The sequence below is a fragment of the Spermophilus citellus genome (genome assembly GCF_964194105.1).
Source record: "Spermophilus citellus genome assembly, chromosome: 15".
NCBI lineage: Eukaryota > Metazoa > Chordata > Mammalia > Rodentia > Sciuridae > Spermophilus > Spermophilus citellus.
Window position 1 is genome coordinate 86,861,897 of NC_138195.1, and position 21,814 is coordinate 86,883,710.

General features: G+C 34.7%; 1 protein-coding gene across 10 annotated transcripts in view; it reads left to right on the forward strand.

Moving 5' to 3' along the window:
• The window catches only part of INPP5F (inositol polyphosphate-5-phosphatase F), an 84,176-nt gene that overhangs the window by 45,004 nt on the left and 17,358 nt on the right, over positions 1-21,814 (forward strand). For 5 of the 10 annotated variants that reach the window (XM_081268073.1, XM_081268077.1, XM_081268076.1 and 2 more), the window contains exons 4-11: positions 8,916-9,044; positions 9,347-9,514; positions 9,634-9,690; positions 12,143-12,341; positions 12,886-13,065; positions 15,254-15,321; positions 20,464-20,588; positions 21,559-21,636. In XM_081268073.1, the coding sequence (XP_081124199.1) occupies positions 8,916-9,044; positions 9,347-9,514; positions 9,634-9,690; positions 12,143-12,341; positions 12,886-13,065; positions 15,254-15,321; positions 20,464-20,588; positions 21,559-21,636 (1,004 nt within the window). Of the gene's footprint in view, positions 1-3,087; positions 3,541-8,915; positions 9,045-9,346; positions 9,515-9,633; positions 9,691-12,142; positions 12,342-12,885; positions 13,066-15,253; positions 15,322-20,459; positions 20,589-21,558; positions 21,637-21,814 lie in introns of those variants that run through there. The other 5 variants (XM_081268072.1, XR_014018989.1, XR_014018988.1 and 2 more) reach the window with 5 other exon arrangements.

The window sequence follows — 21,814 nt, forward strand, 5'->3', positions numbered from 1 at the left end:
TTTGACATGTAAAAATTGTCATCACTTGGACATATTTTATTCACTGTGTGATGTGCTGGGCAAGCTTTGTGTGTTACTCGGGTTATAATATCAGTCCTAGAACCACCCTGTATGGTAGGCATTGTTGCACATAATGAAAGGAAGCTTGGCAAAGGTTGAGTCATACACCTGGCACGTGGTGGGGTCTGGACCTGGTACTCTGGTAGTCTGGTTCTGTATCCCTCTGCTGAGCTGCCTTCAAGTTACCTGAACAGAAGGCAACAGACAATAAAGCCCTTTAGAACTTAGGCTTGAATATTAAGCCTGGAGTCTCTGGCAGTCAGATTTAGAGGAGGGAACTGCTCACCTAGAGTCTTGTTCATTGTCCAGCTCATTAGTTTGCATATTTGGCACTCCCAGCCCTGGAGTACACCTCATCTAGAGAGGACTTGGACCCTTTTTGGACTTTTCAGGGAGGTTTTCAGATTCCTCATGGCCACCAATCTGTAACATTTTTGAGACTAATATCTGTCTGGTATAAATGGGGTAAAGAAGAATGTTGGGAAATAATATTTACATAGAATTTTTAAACACAAAAGTGTGAATATTATCAAAGTTGTATGGATTTCTATATCCATACTTTTCTTGATAGTCTAAAGGAAAGAGATTATCTTCACATAAAAATGAAAATTGGGGTGCTGGGGCTGTGGCTCATAGAGCGCTTGCCTAGCACATGTGAGGCATTGGGTTCGATCCTCAGCACCACATATAAATAAATAAAAAATAAAGATACATTAACAATTAAAAAATATTTTTAAAAAAAGGAAATGGGTTTTCCCCCATGTGGCAACTGAGTATTTTAACAGCTGTCAGTATGTTACTTAGATTAACCAAAGATTTTGGTTCATATTAGGAATTGGATTTATGTAATGACTTTTGCTAATTATGGTAACAATAACTATAAAATATTTTCAGAATCTGTCTTGATGAGTAGTTTGGTACATCTGTCTCTCAAAAGATCATAATTTTTGAAATTTGCACTTGTGCCTTTTCTCCTCTCTCCTTTTAATCCTGATTTGTGGTAAAAGAGCTTTGTTACAGTGAACAGCAAGAAGGACAAAGAACTAGCTATGTTAAAAATCACTAATTTCCTGCTAATCTTTTAACATGTTAATTTAAATGTTTGTTACCCATTTCAATTTCTGTATGACTCCATTTTAGAAGCTTAATTATTTTTACAATGTCCTCACTTTTTGTGTATTAATAATTTGATTAAACAGTAAATCGTAAAGGAGAAGAAAAAAAATACCACCACTTAAAAATAATTCTTTTTAACATTCTAGTTAAAACTCCAGTAAATTTTCCATTGAGTGTTTCCTTTTGCCTCAAGCTTTTGGGAGTACAAATATTATTTTCAAATTTTGCAGAATAAGTTTTATATTTTATATTTTTACATATTTTTTTCTACTTAACTCCTCCCATTTGTCATGAACATGTATATTTTATGCATAAAAAAGACTTGTTAAACAAAACTAGTTCTATGTCTTCTTAATGTAGTATGTCTTTCTAATTTGGATGCCTGTGTATCACTTTGAGTAGTCTACTGCTTTCATTCTCTCTAGTAGTGCCCTGAGGCTCTTTAGTGTGGGCAGCCTTCTCAGATTTGGTAAAGCCTTTTCTGTCTTTTGTAATTGGAGCACAAACAATTTTATTTCAGAGTCTGGTATTAATAGAATTTCTAGTTTTCTGCTTCAGTTACCTTTTTTACCCAAGGTATATGATTGTTTGCTAGTTTAAAAAAATAATTTACATACTCTAATTCACCCATTTAAAGTATATAATTTAGTGTTTTTTAGAATGTGCACAGAATTATGTGACCATCACCACAATCAATTTTAGAACATATTGTTATCTATCCTCAAAGAATTTGCCTATTCTGGACATCTCATGTAAATGGAATTCTATAATATGTGACCTTTTGTGATTGATTTATTTTACTCAGCAGAATGTTTTCAAGGTTCATGCCTGTTGTAGCACATCAGTACTTTATTCCCTTTTATTGCCAAATAATATTTCATTGTATGAGTATACTACATCTTTTTAAAAATTTGTAATCAGTTGATGGACATATTTGAGTTGTTTTCACTATTTAGGTATCATGAATAATGCAGCTATGATTTTGCATGCAAGTTTTTGGTGGACATTTGTTTCCATTTTTCTTGGATAGGTACCTAGGAAGGGAATTGCTGGGTCATATGGTAACTCTGCTTGACTTTTTTTTTTTAATATTTTTTAAGTTGTTGACAGACCTGTATTTTATTCATTTATTTATATGTAGTGCTGAGAATTGAACCCAGTGCCTCACACATGTCAGACAAGTGCTCTACCACTGAACCACAATCCCAGCCCTCTGTTTAACTTTTTAAAGAACTACCAGACTGTTTTGCAAAGCAAAATTAAAAAAAAAATAAAGTTAGAAAGAATCTATAGGGCTTAAATAAAGGAGAATGAAATAACATGTTGTTTCTTTAAAAAAATTATCTTTTTAAAATTTTATAGTCTGTGTTCCATGTCTGCATATCCTGTTTGCTCTATCTATTGCCCCTTAATAGAAAAATGCATCATTTACATATTTAGTTTCTCATCAGACATCTGTTGAAAATTTTATTTCCAAATGGCTGTAGACCACTAACTTTTAAGGTAAAATCATTTATTTTTCTTTTCTTAAGCAACAACAGCAATAATGTCTCTTAATCAAGGTTGTGAAATGTGAGTTACAAGAGTAATAGAAAAACTAAGAGAGTAATGTGAAGCCTGTGATAATGATTTTCTTTTTGAGACTGGGTGTTATTAAAGTTGTGATAAGGGCCTAACCACACACTGTACAGAATTGGCCAGGCCTCTGGAAGGTGATCTGTTGCCAGTGCTATATGTTGTAATTTTAAGGGTTATGTCTAAACAAATCTTTTATGACTGGAAGGGACCCTGGGAAATAAAGGACTGACTTTAACCTTTTCAGAAGATAGTGGTCTCTATACTTTATTTTCTAAAAGTAACTGTATAGAAGATTCTAAAATATTCATTGAAAATGTTTGTTTATATTAACTATAAATTTCTACTTAGAAAAACCAGTTTTAAGAGATAAAGACTTCTGGTTAAAGTGATTCAATTGTTGCTTTGTTATACAGATCTGTAGTCCTTATCAGAAGCCTTTGGGACCATATTTATTTTAGAATTCAGCTTTTCTTTTTTTGTGTGTGTTTTGAAAAGATTATTCTATGTATTCGCACAACCACTGGGTCTAGAGCATTATCCTACAGTATAACACATTGATATTTCTTAGAGAATCATAGGAATATTCATACTAAGGTGGGTAAGTGATGACCATGAGTATCCTCATGTTCATGTCAGTTTAGGGCATGTTTTGCTGTTTAAAGTTTTAAGTTGCTGATGGACCTTATTTTATTCATGTATTTATATGTGGTGCTGAGAATCGAACCCAGTGCCTCACACATGTGAGGCAAGTGCTGTACCATTGAGTGACAACCCCAGCCCTGTTAGGTGAGTTTTTAATAAATTTTCAGGTTCCAGAGTTATTTTTTGGATTTTGGAGTTGTGGATAAGGAAGTTAAAAAATGGTGGGCATATATCAACTCTTTTCCAAGCCTTGGAGGAGAATAGATGAAAGAAATAAAAACAAAAACAACATTGCAGGGCTTGGAGAGAAGGAGGAGTTTTGTGGACCATAAATGGAAAGGTAGATCAAACTGAAGCCATAGGCTTTCTGGGTTGGATCCAGAGCAAGGCAGTAGCACATGGAAATTGGCTCTGCATGATAAGAGGACAAATAGAGCTTCATAGGAGATGGGAGCTAGGAGCCTGGAGCTGTAGCTAAGTGTACTTACTATTGTAAGACATGAGCTCAAGCGGAGCTCCTCAGCTCATGAAAGTGGGCTGTTACAATGTCTACACTAAGTAGGAAAATCCAGCATCAAGAATCTCCTGTTTGCTACTTCCAATAAGAAACACTAGCCAGGGCAAAAGATTAAGCATCTGTTAGCAATGGGCATGAAGTGGTGAGGTTGATAACAGAGACTTTAGGAAGGAGATGACTCAAGCTCTGTTGCATGAGTGATCCAGTGGATGGTTTCGGCATATCAGAGAAGGAACAAGATCTGGGAAATAGATGTTGATCAGGTTTAAGGATGCTGAATTTGAGGGACTAGCATCTAGTTCCTCAGTGAGAGGAGCATATCATTATAAGGGTTTTGAGCTCAGAGTGAAAAAGTAGCATTAAACAGTGATATTTAAAACATGGAAAGAAGGTGACACTTGCTAGACAGAGTATGAAAAAGGAAAAAAGAGCTGAGGACAGAACATTGGGAACACACACCAACAAAGGTGTCTGAGCAGGAGCAGCCAGAGCTAGGGGAGAATACAGAGAGATTGGTGTCAGGAGAACCAAAAGATGGGACAACAGGAAGAGATTGTTAGTGCTGCAGACATTCATTCTTTTTCAGAGTTGAGGAGGTTGTTGACTCACTCCCTGTGCAATTTAGAGTCAGACTAATGTCCTCACAATCCCGAGACAGGAGACTATACTCTGCTAACTCTCAGAATGGATTCAGAGCTCTGAAATGGATTTAAAAAAAGATTCTGACACATGAGAACATGTTGATAGATGTTAAGGAATGAGGCTGTTAGAGAAAGGTTGGGACAGGAAAGAAGGGTGAATGATGAGGTGAGGTCCTCCAGGAGACACAGACAGAAGCCAGCCTTGCTGAGAAAAATGGACTCCACCCTTCTGAGAGTGAGGAAGGTGTGGGTGCAGACTAGATGTGCTGCCACAAGCTTGCTTTAAAACAATTAGATCTTTAGAACAGTCTGATATATTCCTGGGGGAAATTTTTGCTGGCTTGAATGTTCTTAAAGAGTAACTATGTCTAATAAATGCACAATGTTCTGTTTTGAATATTAAAATTGAAACCACCTGGGGGCTGGGGTTGTGGCTCAATGGTAGAGCACTTGCCTGGCAGTTGTGAGGCACTGGGTTCAATCCTAAGCACCACATAAATAAATAAAACTAATTAATTAAAAATAAAGATATTGTGTCCATCTACAACTAAAAAAAAATTTTTTTTTTAAATTGCAACCACCTGTAACTAGGGATCCCCACTGCTAGCACTGGGGATTGAATCCAGGACCTTATATATGCCAGACAAGCACTCTACCACTGAGTCAAATCCCCAGCCTTTATAACTAGGGTTTGAGTATGTTTTCAGACTTTTAAAAGAAAGTATTACTAATATGACTAGATAATTATTAACATTCTGTATAAAAATTGCTTGGACCCACAAGCAAAGCATCACAGACAAGTAACAGGGAGAAAAAGTTTGATCTTTTTGAAACTGCATCTTGGCTGTCCTAGAGATACTACAATGAGGAAGGGAGATGATGGTCTTCCCAGGACTACTTATCTGCCCCCTGTGAACCTAAGAGTTCTACTTTTATTTGTAGCATCAGAGCCCACTCACTCATTTAACAAATATTTATTTCAACCTGTGCTGCCTGGTGCTGTTAAGGCACTGGAGATATGTGAGTTAATGAAATAAAGATCCCTTTATTATGGAGCTTACATTATAGGAGGAGAGGCAGACGATAAGTGTCAGCATAATATTATGAAGTATGTTGGAAAGTAATAATGCTAATGTAAATAAAAGTTGAGCACAGTAAGGGTGGTGGAGGGAGTGTCCAGGAGTGGAAGTTGTGATAAGATTTCTGAGAGGAGCGGGTCCAAGGGGAGAGAATAGCTAGAACAAAAGCCCAGAGGTGGAAGTGTCCTGATGTGTTGAGGAACAGAAAGGAGGCTTAATAAGGTGGAGAATAGCAAGGTGGTAAAGACAGTGAGGGGAGCTAAGGATCTGGTTTTGAACATGTTGACTTTTAGATGTGTGGTAGAAATCCAAGTGGAATGTTGGGATATGTGAAGCTGGAGTTTGGGGAGAGAACTTGGTTGGAATTATGCATTTGGGAGGGAGGTTTTGACATATGATAGATGGTATTTGGAGCCATGAAACTGAGTAAAATCACTGAGGGAGTGAATATGCAGGAGTCGTGTCAATGATTGGACTTTGGCCTGTCTAGGCATTAAGGAGTCAGGTAGTTGGAAAGCATCCAGTCAAAGGGATAGAGGAGGAGCAACCAGTGGAAGCCAAGTGAAGTTTATCAAAGAGGGTGAAGGAGTGATTAATTGCATCAGATGTTGCAAGAACCAAAAATCCACCATTGAGTTCAGCAAAATGTAGATCTTGCTGAAGATAGTGGTTTAGAGTATTAATAGGACAAAACCAAATTGGAGTGTGTTGGGAAAGAAGAATTAGAGGAGTGTGTTGGAGGTGATGAGGTGCACAAACTAATAGGACAATACCTGTTTGAGGAAGCAGGGTCAAGGGGAAATGTTAAGAGGAAAGAAACATCAGTATGTTTGAGGATGAGAATCATAAACAGAAAGAGAGGAGGAGAGAATTGCTGGAGAGTTGTCTGTATGCTTCATTTTTTTCTTTCCTCATTAGCTCAAGGTCTTGTTAGTTTCCTTACTTGAAGGGAAATTAACTTGATTTTGCAGGACTATACTGTCTTTTCTACCTCATCTTTAGTCCCCTTGTCTCTAATGGTGGTGCAGGAGCAGCTTAAAGTTGTAATCATGTAAAATCAAAAAGAGATCAGTAGGAAAGGAACCATGGGGTGGGAGGTGGGAAGTGCTGGGGAGTGACATTGGCCAAATTATATTGTTATATCATGTGCATGTACAAATATGTAACAAAAAATCTTATCATTATGTATGACTATAATGCACTAATAAAAAATTTGGAAAGGGAAAAAAAAGATCTTTCATTATGCAAAACAGTTTATTTCCCTTCAGCCTGACCCCATCATCAGACTAGCCTAGAGTATTCTCTTTCACAGTCTAAGGGTTGTGAAAAAGAATGAATAATTTTGAGGTGAATTCTGCACTTTCCCAGAATGCAGAAGCAGCTTGCAAGTATTTCTCCTTTTCTAAAAATAGATTTCCCTTTCTGATAAATGTCAATGTGGTTATGATTAATAAAATGCAAATTTACTTAAGAGCATATATGCTATAATATAAAAAAGAAAAAACTTGTGATGTTGTGAACACATGTGAATAATTTTTGATAACAATGATTTTGAAAAGGCATTAATAAGCTAGAAATTTCACCGTATCTGAAAACTTGATCCAGTTATTAATCTCTACACCCACATTTTATAAAACAGGATAATTTCTTTGTCTCTCTCTCATTTTTCTTTCTTTTCTTTTTTTGTGGTACTGGGGATTGATAGGGTCTTATGCATGCTAAGCAAGTGCTCTACCACTGAGCTATATCCCCAATTCTTCTCATTTTTATTTTGAGACAAGGCCTGGCTAAATTGCTCAGACTGGCCTCAAACTTGACATCCTACTGTCTCAGCCTACCTGAGTGACTGGGTTTATAGACATGTGCCACTGATCCTGGCTCTCTCCCTTTTTATAATTTAATTTGAACTAGCTTTTGTTCTCATCATCTGTTAATTGTTATTTGTTAAGACACTAATAATAATAATCATTAGAATTTAATAAACAGTTCTTTAAAAAATTTTTTTTAATTATAGATGGGCACAATATCTTTATTCGTTTATTTGTTTTTATGTGGTGCTGAGGATTGACCCCAGTGCCTCATTTGTATTAGGCAAGTGCTTTACCACTGAGCCACAACCCCATCTAATAACTTAGTTCTTAATATGAATTTCCCATATAGTTTAGCTATAAAACTAGAGTGTTGAAGAAATGAAATTGGTCTATGTATTCTTAATAAAATTGTGTACCCTTCAGAATATGTTGAGATATGTGAAGTAATATGTAAAGCTCTTGACTCTAACCAGGTAGCCTATTTTAGAACTTTCCATACCCTACACTTTTCTCAGCCAGTCACACTTATGGTCCCATCCTCCTCTTAACCTTTATCTGTTATATTACACATTTCCTGCAGCCCTTAATTATCACTCCTTCTTCCCTTCCTGTTTTTCTTCCTTCCTTCCTTTTTTGTAGTACTGGGGATTGAACCCAAGGGTATATACCCCCAGCTCATTTTATTTTTTATTTCTAGATAGGATCTTGCTAAGTTGCTGAGATGGGCCTTGAACTTGATATCCTCCTGCCTCAGCCTCCTGAGATGCTGGGATTTCACCACTGGCTATTGTGTCTTTACATTTAATCTCTGGACTCATATCAAATGTTGTTATGCTGATTTCACTAGGGTTTGTAAGAATAGAAGAAGGGGAATGGTTGAAATGTCCAGCTTTTAAGATTCCTAATAGAGCAGATCCCAGATATCTTCTTAGCCAAAACAATTAGTGATCATGAATGTATATTTAGGACAGATTCTAATAATGACCCTGAAGCATAGCAAATGTGTATTAGCAAAATTTTTATTCTTTATCCTACATGTCAAAATAAATAATTTTCACTATTGGTGTCTTCAATAAGGTATCTATCATGCCTCTATTGAGAATGAAGTATGAGATTGTTCTCAAACTGTGACTGCTAAAACCTTGTGACAGAGGAGATGCCAATTTTCAAAGCATTAATAACCTTAGAACATTTTATTCTGCAATTATATTAGATAAGAATTTATTGTAATTATGGGCCTAAACTGAATTTTTTTGCCTCTAAATCCTAAATATATAAATCTTTACTGTGGTTTTTTAATCATTGAAACAACAGCTGTTTTCTATATACTTAGTCTACTTGGTTGTTTCACTAACTCTTGAACTTTTAACCCAAATGCATGATCAATAGCATTCACTTCTTTACTTTTAGACACATTTAACAAGCAGTTATTAATTAATAATGAATCATCTTTCTCTCCCTAATTATTTAGCTCTGTAAGAAGCATCATTTTGGGATTAACAAACCAGAGAAGATTATACCATCTCCTGATGACTCAAAGTTTCTACTGAAGACCTTTACGCATATTAAATCCAATGTGTCTGCTCCTAATAAAAAGAAAGTAAGAGTTTAGTTCATATGGGTTTGATTCATCTTTAACTAATTTTAAATTGAGGGGTAACATTTCTGCCAGTAAATTTATTTTCAAACTATTTGTTCTATGAAGCAGTGTCTCCTCATATTCTAACTTGGAAGTCTTGTATTACCCATATATTTTACTTTTGTTTGTTTGTTTAGTACTGGGGATTGAACTAAGGGCCTTGTACATGGTAAGCAAGCTCTCTGTCGTGGAGCTTCACTTCCAGCCTTACTCAAATACTTCACATTTAATTCCTGCAGTAATAGTAGGTTAATTTCTTATAGGTTAAGGAAAGTAAAGAAAAGGAGAAGTTGGAGAGAAGATTACTTGAAGAGTTGCTAAAGATGTTTATGGATTCAGAATCCTTTTATTATAGCTTGACTTATGACCTGACCAATTCCGTGCAGAGACAGAGCACTGGGGAGAAGGACAGCCGTCCTCTCTGGCAAAAGGTACAACTCACAGATACAAGCAGGGTTTGCCCTCTGGAACAGTTGCTGACCCTTTCGTCTTTTGTAAAAAAACTGAAATAATGTGTTTTTGAACTGGATTATCTCTGTTTTTTTTCTAGGTTGATGACCGATTTTTCTGGAATAAATATATGATACGAGATCTTACTGAGATTGGTGTGAGTAGTTTCTAAAGTTATAGTTGTTATATAATCCTAAATTATAGTTGTTAGCAAATTTTTTAAAATTGCATTAAGATAAATTTTTAAATCTCACTATGTTTTCCCCTATGGAAGGGAATTAGTTAGCTAGGAAAAATCAAGGCATTCCTTTAAGGCAGTTTTCAGTTCCATTGCCTAGGTTTCTACAAGATAGTTGTAATACAAGGCTGTGAAACTAATGTCCAAAGAGTTCCTATGAAGAAGTATTTTGTTTGTACCCAGTCAAATGTTGAAGCCCCCGTTTCCTGTAATGGTACCACTCACTTCCTTCCTTTTCCCTCTTTTTTTCTCATCTGGGAATTGGAGTAGATAAATCCCTAAGGCCATTCCAATACTGCCAATGTTTGATTCAGAGAAGACACAGAATATAATGAGATAATTACATCTCGTCAGAGGTTCTTTCTTGCTTGATAATCACTTTCTTCCTTCCCTTTTACTTATGTTGGAGAATTATGACCATGCAAAGATAGTTCATTCATTCAATCAACAAATATTTATTGAAGCCTTGCTATTGCCACTTACTGTTTTGGATACTAAACAAAGCAGGCAAATAGCTAAATAGGATCATATGTTAATCTTTTTCTTAACCTTCAGAATTTTTCTTCCTTTCTTTTTCTTTCCATAAGTGTGGTTTGAATAAATGATTTTCACTTTATTTAGTGGTGTGAAGTTTGAAATTGTTCTCACCTCTATTTATAAAGCTGATCAAACTATGACCACCAAAACCTGGTGACAGGAAAAATAAACGCATGCACAATAAGTATAATGAGAACTTGTTGTGTATTATGACAATATTGAATTATATTCTGCTGAGTTTTCTCAAAAAGATTTACATTACCACTTAAAACTGATACTTGAAATATAGGTGACATTTGGCAAAACACATTTCTCTGTTCTTGTCATGAGCCTTGCAGTTGTGGCTAGAATAAAAACACAAATAGTGAAAATGGTGATGAAGAATAATGAATGCAGTTGACCTGTCACCTCACTGTTTCAATTCTGCCTTCCTAAAATCCTATCTGGAGGCTCTCTAAACAAAACAAAACAGATGGAACCTGGACTACCTGGTTATAGAAAAAGGTGGATTTGAAACTGATGCTGAGATCAAGGCTGCGTCCAGTTAGGAAGATGAGAGAATGTAGAACTAAGAATAGCTTTCCGGAGGCTTTTTATATTCTCTGCATATAGTCAATTGAGAAATCTGAATATACTTATTCTGAAAGAAAGGAGGAAAATCTCTAACTCTAATCTATACTCTCCTAATTATGTTGGTTGACATTTTAAAATAAGATGTATAGGACCGGGGACTTAGCTTAGTAGTGGAATGCTTGCCTAGCGTGTGTGAGGCCTGAGTTCAATACCTAGCAGTACAATGTTTGTTTGGTTGTTGTTCATTTACTGTTTGGATTTTATTTTGGTGAAGCAAGTGTTTTTCTAAACTAGAAAATAAAGTGGACTTATGTGTTTCATAATAATCAATAAGAGGGCTGGGGATGTGGCTCAAGCAGTAGCGCGCTCGACTGGCATGCGTGCGGCCCGGGTTTGATTCTCAGCCCCACATACAAACAAAGATGTTGTGTCCGCCGAAAACTGAAAAATAAATATTAAAAAAAATTCTCTCTCTCTCTCTCTCTCTCTCTCTCTCTCTCTCTCTCGTTCTCACCCTCTCTTTAAAAAAAAAATCAATAAGAGTTGATTGCATTTTATTAAAGCCTTAATATGATAGTGAGCTGAAAATCAACTTTTAAGGATCTGAACATTGTGGTACATACCATAGCCCCAGATGCTCATAATGCTGAGGTAGCAGTAGCAGGATTATTTGAGTCAAGGAGTTTGAGATCAGCTTGGGCAACATAGACCCTACCTCTAAAAAATAAGTAAAAATTAAAAAAACAACTTTAAAGCCTTATTTTTGTATACCAAAAAGAATAATCACAAAAGTTACATTTGTGAAATACTTACTCTATGGCAGGCGCTGTGTTAAACACTTTACATATATAATTCACTTAGCTTTCACAATAACCTTATGAAGTATTAGTTATTCCTATCTCAGGGAGGAGGACATTGAGGCATGGTGTGGGCCATTTCCTTCAGCACTTTTGTGAGTGGTGGAGCTTGAATTTCTACCCATGCACTCTCTCCTGTGTTACCTTCACTCTCAGCTCTTTTAAAATGATCACTAAAGAAAAGGAAAGGCCTTCTTTTCTTTTTTTTGGCAATTGAAACCACAATTCATTTAAATCTCTTTTCTTTCCTTCCTCCCTTAGTGTTCAGTAAGCAGAAATATGGGTGAAGAATGGAAGGTTTCTGCCTCTAATAAGCTGACATGTATGTGCTGACTCTTGTTTGCCTTAAGAAAGTAACAGTACTATGCAGAATATAAACAATGCATTGTTCATTTTGTTTTCAGATGCCAGATGTGGACTTTTGGATTATCCCCATTATCCAAGGTTTTGTGCAGATTGAAGAACTTGTGGTTAATTATAATGAATCATCTGATGATGAGAAAAGCAGCCCAGAGACCCCCCCACAGGAGTCCACCTGTGTAGATGACATTCACCCACGATTTCTAGTGGCTCTCATTTCACGGCGGAGTAGGCACAGAGCAGGTGAGTAGAGGGCTATAATTGTATACAAATTAGATCCAGACAAGAATGGAAAAGCTGCAGATGTGTTGAAATGCTAATGATGGTTATGGATTTGGAAGCACAGTTGACTTTAAAGTGCTTGGTGACTCTAAATAGTGATGTAATTAGGGACTAATTTTTGAAGAGGATTAATTAGAGGAGAGTTAGCAAAATGAGATAGAAAAGGAGATTTATATATACAGAAGAGAAGGAAGTCACTTGGGATGTGCTTTTAAATATTAGTGTTCCAACTGACAGCCTGTACCCCAGTGGTAAATTCTTCCTGAGTGCTAGTGCCTTTGGGGGAGCCTTTCTCTTTCAGTTTAGAGGAGCTGGTTTAGATTGAACTTTTTAAAAACAAAATGCATACAGTTATGATTTGGGGTAAATTGATACTGTTCTGCCCGCCAGTTGTAGGTAGGATCCCCGAGGCTTTCCTGGAAGACTTATATTTAATTAGGAAGCCTCATCTACTCAGACTAAAGTTTTTAAAATGTTGCCATTTTCTGTTTTAATTTTCTTTCAGGAATGCGCTATAAACGAAGAGGAGTGGATAAAAATGGAAATGTTGCAAATTATGTGGAGACTGAGCAATTAATTCATGTTCATAATCATACCCTGTCATTTATTCAAACTCGAGGCTCGGTGCCTGTCTTTTGGAGCCAAGTTGGGTATCGATATAATCCAAGACCTCGGCTGGACAAAAGTAAGCATGTCATTTATTTGGTTTGCAAATGATTATTTCAGAGAGAATGATTTTTTAAAAATTAGGTACTTGGTAGCTTTAGAAGTGCTTTGCCATATAGTTCATTCAAAATGATAACTCTTAGGGCTGGGGATGTTGCTTGATGGTGAAGTGCTTGCCTAGCATGTGCAAAGCCTGGGTTTGATCCCCAGAACCACAAAAACAAAACCAAAAACGCTTACTGTGAAATGTAGTAGAAAGTGATATAATACTCACAGGATAGTAATAGTTGACTGAGTCATTTATTTAACATTAAAATTTTCTTGGGACTGGGATTGTGGCTCAGCGGTAGAGCGCTCCCTTAGCACGGGCGGGACCCGGGTTCGATCCTCAGCACCACATAACAATAAAGGCATTGTGTTGTGTCCATCTACACCTAAAAAATAAATACTTAAAAAAAAAAAAAACTTTCTCCAAGATGGGTGCTGTGGCACATGCCTGTCATCCCAGCTATCTGGGAGGCTGAGGCAGGAGGATGGCAAGTTTGAGACCAACTTGAGCAACTTTGTGAGACCCTGTCTCAGAATAAAAATAAAAAGGGCTGGGGATGTAGCTCAGTGGTAAAGTGCCCCTGGGTTCAATCCCCAGTACCACAAAAATAAATAAGTAAATAAATAAATAAAAAGGTTTCTACAACAGTAAACCACCTTATTTCACAGATTTTTAAATTGCTGTTTCTTTGAAGACTGCTTTATTAAATGTTTAACTTTGAAAAAAGGGTACCTGTAGTCAATATTTGTAGAGGCAGGGAATAGCTTAAAGATGAAATCTGCCAAAAAAAAAAATGAGAAAACTTTACTCAAATGTAATTTATTTTTTAATTGAGAATTTCATTTTCTTCCAGTATTTTAACTTCAGCATTGTAGTACTAAGTCATTTTTATCTAATTAGAGTACTAAATGTGGTTGCTTTTAAAATTTTTTCTTATAGTATTTTTTTCCTCAAAAGTTAATTTGTGTTCTTTGGGATAATTCAGTAAGACCTCAGTTTTTAAAATATCATTGTATTAGAGTGATTTTTATTTTTTTAATTGTAAGTCACATGAAACCTTTTGTGAAAAGTAGACTGGATATATAAATACTAAATGTCATAGTTTCACAGTTGGCACTTCCAGGTGTTTTAGTGTAGTCTAATAGGGAAAAACAATCACAGATCTTTGGCTTAGCATTTTATTTTTTTCCCTGTTGTTTTTATTGTTAAATATCAGTTGAATGACTATTTTAGTATGACATTTGCACAGAGATTTCACAGCAGGGAATTCAGTTATTAAAAGAATGGGGCTTTTAGGTGTTAAGATTAAGAAGTTCTATGTCAGGTAATTTCCTGGATGTCTGAAGTTGTCAAACTCTGTTATTTTAACCATTATAAGGTTTCATCTAAGACCCAGCTGCTAACAAAACAAAACATCTGAAAAGACAAAGTACATGCTATACAGAGGTATGGGGTTAGAAAGCATTAAAATGGAATGTGCTCAATTACATTACTTATACACTTGACAAATTAGAAGCAAGCTAAGCATTTTTTCTTGGGGAATTAGTTGGTAGCTATATCTGAGAGCTAACTGAAATGTTGCAGGCAAAAGATATTTATGGGTTCCAATTCAGGTTATTCAGACAAGTTATAAAATGTTGAACTCAAAGTTTACATTTTGCCAAAGCTGGCCCTGGCAACTCCTTAGGATTAGATACTAACTGCAAGTAGAGAGTTTATGGCATAAGAAAATATTACAAACATGCTTGGTGGTAAAGCATTCTTGCTCCTCCCATAGGAATAAAGATTATTCAAACATAGATTCTTTGGGAAATCTTATGGGAGCATATTTAAAAATAAATGTTATTTTTAAAAATTTAACATATCATTGGGTTGATGTATCTTTATCTTTTTAATTTAAATAGGAGTAATTTGGTTGGGTTTATTTCAAAATTAAAATATAGTAAGTAGCCATTAAGCATTTTAATTCAAGAGAAATATAAATGTAAAATTAGAAAAGCTATATCCTCTCATTAGCATTTTATTTTAAAATAATAGTTAGACAATCTTAAGTTTGAGTTGTCAATAAATTATTTAGAAGTAAGGATAAAGATGGAATAGACAGTAATTTGTCTTAAACATGGGAAGGAAAAATAGATTTTGTATCACTTCTTTGTAGGTGAAAAGGAAACTGTTGCCTATTTCTGTGCCCATTTCGAAGAACAACTGAAAATTTACAAAAAACAGGTGGGCTTTGATATGTAGTAGTAAAATGTTTCTTTATCTATAGAATTGACTGTGTTTCTATTTCTTTAAATTTCATAGAAATACAATTTATTATTCATAATTAAACAAAGCAGCAACTGTCATGAAGTTAAAAACCATGTATAAACTAAGAATATTTTTTTAAAAAAGTATTTATGGAGTCAACTTATTTTATTTTTACAGTATTGGGGATTGAACTAAGGGTGCCCTACTATTGAGCTACATCCCCAGCCCTTTAAGATTTTTTTTTTTTTTTTTAATTTTGAGACAGGATTTCATTAAGTTGCTTAGGGTCTCACTAAGTTGCTGAGACCTCAAACTTGTGATCCTCCTGCCGCAGCCTCTGGAGTCATTGGGATTATAGGTGTGTGCCACCACATTGGCTCCAGTTATTTTAGACTGTATTTGGATAAGATAGATGAAGTTGCTATCAGTTAATTATTAACAATCCAAGAAGTATCTAGACTAAGAATTGAAAGTCATCTCTCAGTTACTGTTACCTCTTTGTACCTACTAGAGATAACAATTTGATATGCATTTTTCAGTATCTTGTTTTTTCTCTGCTAATCTTTCATAAACTCATATGTAGGAATGTAATCATATAATCCAAAATCAATTAAAAGCTTTTAAGTGAAATACAAGTTCAATAATTTTGATACAAGATTAATATATAATAGTAATGTTATCTACTAGCAGTGACCACTCTGAATGTGTAATGCCATGGGATGCATTTATCTTATAGTAATAATACATAAAATAGGAAGAAATAATCTAAAATGTAGTAGCCATACAAAAAGATAAAATGTATGTGGAAAAGAAAAAAGTTGTGGAAGAACACAAAAGAAAACCTGATTTAAATGGAGAGAAAATATCATGTTCCTGGAAGGAAAGGCTCAATTTGAATAGATTTCAGTTCTTTCCAAATTAATATATAAACTTCATGTAATATGAAACAAAGTCTCAGGAAGGAATTCTCACATTAGAAAAAAATTAGGAATATAATAATAGATGAAGGCAGGAATTTACATATTGAACTCTTACATATTGTTAGCAGAAGCACAATTTTGGTACAGTCATTTTGAATATTATTAATCAAAACATACTGTTTAACACAGTAATTTTTCTTTTTGATATTCTACATACCTTATACAAAAATCAATTTGTGATAGATTATGGATATAAATGTGAAAGGTTAAACATTAAAGCATTTAGAAAGCAATATAGAATATCTCTTATTTTGGGTCTAAAGTAGAACTCAAAAGAGCACTAACCATTGTTTTCCCATGTTTTCTTTTCTTTTCAATATTTTTTAGTTGTAGATGGACATAATACTTTTTTTTTATATGGTTCCAGGGATTGAACCCAGTGCTTCACGTGTGCTAGGCAAGCGCCATATTGCTGTACTACAACCCCGGCCCCTTCCCATGTTTTCAATGTATGATTGTATAGCATATATTTTATTAACAGTTTAATACAGGGTAATACCCATAAAGGAAATAGTTTTTTAAAAAACACATGAAAAAATTAATAGATTTGACTTTGACTTTAAATTAATTTTTATTAAAACACAATTGATTATTTAACTTTATTAACTTATACATATGAAAATACTGTTATATATGTTATGTGTCATGTGTTAAAACTTTATTAAAATAATGTATGACTTAAAAACACTAATTATAATTTTAAAAGTTGATAAATTTGACCTTATTGAAATAAAGAACTATTGTTCATTAAAAGGAACCATTAGAGAATGAAAAGAAAATTAACAAAGTGGGAGAAGATGTTTAAGATTTCCATTGCATGTCTATGACAAAGATCTCTTTTATGTTTAAAAGCTCTTATAAATTCATTTAAAAAGATGTATAGGGGCTGGGGTTGTCGCTCAGTAGTAGAGCGCTTACCTAGCACACGTGAAGCACTGGGTTAGATCCTCAGCACCACATGAAAATAAATAAATAAAGTTATGTGTCTATCTACAACTAAAAATGTATTTTAAAAAAATGTACAACCCCCCAAAAAATCCTGCCAAAAAAACCATGAAAAGATGCTCTACTTCATTAATCATCAAGGGAATGTAAATTAAAACCATGACTCACATACCAAAATGGCTAAAATGAAAAAGATGAGAAATACCAAGTTTTGGCAAGAATGTAGAACAACTGGAACTTGAATGGGAAAAATTTAAATTTACTTGAGAGAAACATATTCAATCCAGAAGACACATACAAAAACATGCATTGCAGAATAAAAAACAAACTAGTATTCATCAGGTAGACAATGATAAAATACAGCATATATAAATGTTGCTTAAAATGAATTAGGTAGGTCCACACATACTAAGATGGAAAGATATTAAAATCACATTGTGGAGCAAGAAGATAAAAAACTATTAACAGCATGTGGTATGTGAGTTTAAACATCCAACAAAACAAAACTGTGTCAGTTACATATAAGTAGTTCTTATTCACCTATCCACACACATATATGGCATGCACAAGTGTACAGAAATGCAATTATGTGATCTGAAAGGACACATCCAACTGATAAAGGAGTTATTGTCAAGGAGGACTTCGGGATTGGGTTGTGGTAAAGGAGGATTTGGCCCTATTCTGTATTTGAACAATGTAAGTTCATTTATTAGTGATATGTGTAATTGTAAGTAGCATTAAAAGAATAGAACACATTTTAAAAGTGGCACATCATAAAATTGGAGTGGTACTGAGGTGTGTAAGCAGAAAAAATAACCTACACTTACCCCTGCTTCCTTTTGATTTTCACATCAATTTTATTGGTGTCTGTATTGAGCAGACACTTGCTGATTTCTAACAGTGCTCCAACAGTGTTTGCTTATCTACCTTCTTTTCCTGGGTAATTGCTTTCCAGGGCGATGGGTCTACTGTTGGTCTGACTCACTTGTGTGGCACCATTTATTTTGCTAGTGATTGGCTTAGGCGTGGGCCTGTGTCTTCATTGGTGATTTGCCCAATAAAGTATGATGGGAGAGAAGTCCCCTGGGAGGCTGTTGGGGAAAGATTTCCTGCTCTAATAAAAAGAGATACAGGAACCAATAGTCCCCCTGTGGTTGTTGTGGCAGGATTTGATGTGGAACTGCTGCAGCTATCTCAAGACTGAAAGAACTAGCCAGAGTCTTAACTGATATGCTGGTAGGATAAAAAAGATGAAAAGAATGGCAGAATAAAAAAGGTAGAAAGAATTCCAAGCCTGGTGGTGCACACTATAATCCCAGCTACTCTGGAGGGTTGGAGACAGCCTCAGCAATTTAGAAAGACCTTGTCTCGAAATTTAAAAAATTGGGGATGTAGCTCAGTGGTCAAGTATTCTCTGTTCAAACTCCAGTACTGGGGGTGAGGGGGGGGGGAGGTGGAAAGAACCAGTGTCCTTGAGGGTACTGGGAACCTCTGAATTTAGCCATTCTGGAACCATGCTACTTGATTTGAGTCAGTGGCTTGTCATTTGCAGCAGAAAACACCTTAACACATGCATATTCACAATTCAAAACTTAAGTCAAAAAGAGAGCCATATCCTGTATACTGTTCTGCAACTGTTTTCACTTAAGATTTTATGGCTGCTAGTTAACCATTTCTCCATTGGTAGATCTTTAGAATATACTAGTTATTTTACGAGTTATTTTGTTATTATAAAAAGTCTCCAGAAAACATCTTCTATATATTTTGGGATTCTTGTGTGTTTTATAGAATAAATTTCTGGAAATAAAATTGCTGGATCAGACAGTATATCTATTTAAAGTTGACCTACCACTTTGTTGCTCCCAAAAAAGAGCACACACAGTTCACACTGCCAGGAACAATGGAAACTGGGTTCGTTTCCCAACATTTACCAATACTGTCTGTATTTAGTATTCACATTTGCCTATATACAGGTAAAAACTAGTTTTCTATTTCATTTATTTATTAACAAGGCTGTAACCTCATATTTATTGGCTATTTATACATTCTCTTTTGTGAATTTACCTAATGTTTCCTTATTGGATTTATTATATTCTTTACATATTTTTGGTTTTCATGTTGCTGGTATATTCTCCTGGGTAGTCTTTTTTTTTTTTTTAACCTTATATTGTCAGTGGCATACAGGCTTAAAATTTTTGTTATTACATCTATCCATATTTTCCTTTATGCCCTCGGCTTTTTATGTTGTGCTTGAAAAGTCACGTCCCAACCTGTGATTATGGAAACATTAAGTTGTTTTTTTTCTAAAAATTGAGGGAAAAAATTAGATTATAATATGTCTAGGATTTATTTTCTCTATAATTAATGAGATGTAGAGAGCTAATGTATGGCCCCCATATATCCCAGAGACATTGGATAATTATCTAATACCCTTGGGGATATAGTTATCCCAATACCATTGATAGAAAAGTCCATATTCGCCATAGTGGTATGGTTAGTGTATCTTAGATTTCTCAGTGGACTTAGATCTTTGTCTGGGCCATCAGTCCTGTTCCATTGAGTCAGTTACCTGTTTCTACTCCAGTTCCACAGTTTTAATTGCTATGTAGAATGTATTTTGCTCTCCGGTGGGGCAAATTCTTCTTTATTATTAGTTTCCAAATTTTTTCTTTGTATTTACTCTTCCAAATGAACTTTAGAATTAATATGTCAAATTTTGATTGAGATTATTGAGTATATATATTAACTTGGGGAGAATTGACGTCTTTACAATGTTGAATCTTGCCATTCAGCAACATGATACATATCTCCATTTATTCAGATTTTCTTTTACAAATTTCAGCAGTTTTATAATGTTCAGTATGCTGGTTTTATTTATTTCTTTTAAAATTATTCTAGACATTTAAAATACTGTTATACAATGAAAACATGGTCCTATATTTATATTCTAATCGGTTATTGCAAATGTATAGAAAAGCTATTAATGCCATTGATTTAAATAATTATCTAATCCCAAGTTTATGTTACAAGTGGAATTTTAATTTCATAGGAAAAATTAATGTTTGAGTAGATTAATTTCTAGGCATGGTTGTAGAAAAATTCTAAAACTTAATTTCAAATAAATCATTAAAAATCACATTATGATTCTAATATATAATTAACCTAAGTTTTTTCCTTTTATTCATTATCACAGGTTATTATTAACTTGGTAGACCAGGCAGGAAGAGAGAAGATTATTGGGGATGCTTACCTTAAACAAGTGCTGCTCTTTAACAACTCACAGCTCACTTACGTTTCCTTTGACTTCCATGAGCATTGGTAAGATGCTTTCCTGAGATAAGTTTTCAGCAGTTGCAGTGTTATTTATTTATTTTTTTTTAAAGAGAGAGCGAGAGAGATAGAGCGGTAGAGAGAGAGAGAATTTTTAATATTCATTTTTTAGTTTTTGGCGGACACAACAACATCATTGTTTGTATGTGGTGCTGAGGATCGAACCCAGGCCGCACACTTGCCAGGCGAGCGCACCACCGCTTGAGCCACATCCCCAGCCCGGTTGCAGTGTTATTGATAGATGCTGCCACAAGGACTTTCGTTTCTCCTTTCATTGCTGGGAAGAAAAAATTTTGTTAGGGAAAGAGTGTCATTTGTTTTAATTTTCATATAGACCTTATTTTGGCTAAAATAATATTTTAGTTAATTGTTCTGTTCTAAAATGACAGAGACTTAAGAGTTTCATTTTTGCTTTGTAATACCAGTTGAAGAGCATTTCCTTTCTGCTTAGGTCTAGCCTAGCAGAAACAACAGAGTTTCCTTATTAAAAAATCGTCTTCTCATACTCTATTAGTCACACTCTGTCCGTATGAACTAACTTAACTATAGAGTCTGCTCTGGAAAATGGCAATTGGTGAATTTGTTGAAGGTGTCTTTAATTTGTGTGTTCTGAAAGCAAGGTGTTTTGGGTGTTCTTTGGATTTTCTTTGTTTTTTGTTGTTGTTGCTGATGTTTTGTTTTGCCATACTCCTGGCTCTAACTTGGGTTAATTTGCCTAGATATTGGAGATTTGGTGGTGAGGGAAGCTTCTGATATGTGTAATATGTTTTGGTATTTTCTTTAGGTGTGCTTTCTTTCATAATGCAGATTAGTTATAAACAGTTATAAAATTAGCTATGTAATACATTGTTGTAGTAACACATATACATGTAATAACAATTGCTTTATTTTTTCCAAGATAAAAAATTATATCTTAATTAAGTTTATTTTTATTTTCTTTCTTTCACATGGATTTTAGCCGAGGAATGAAGTTTGAGAATGTTCAAACCCTAACAGATGCCATTTATGACATTATTCTTGACATGAAATGGTGTTGGTAGGTATTTCATAAGAAGGTATTCTGAAAAACGCTCTGTCATGTGAAATCATTTGTCTAGTACAACTGAACTTTAAAATAATAGCATCATCCTAAGAAAGCATTTTTGTTTTGTTTATTTTGCTTCCCAATTCGTATTCTCCTTTTTAAGACAATACTGTTGATCAGTAGGCAGTGT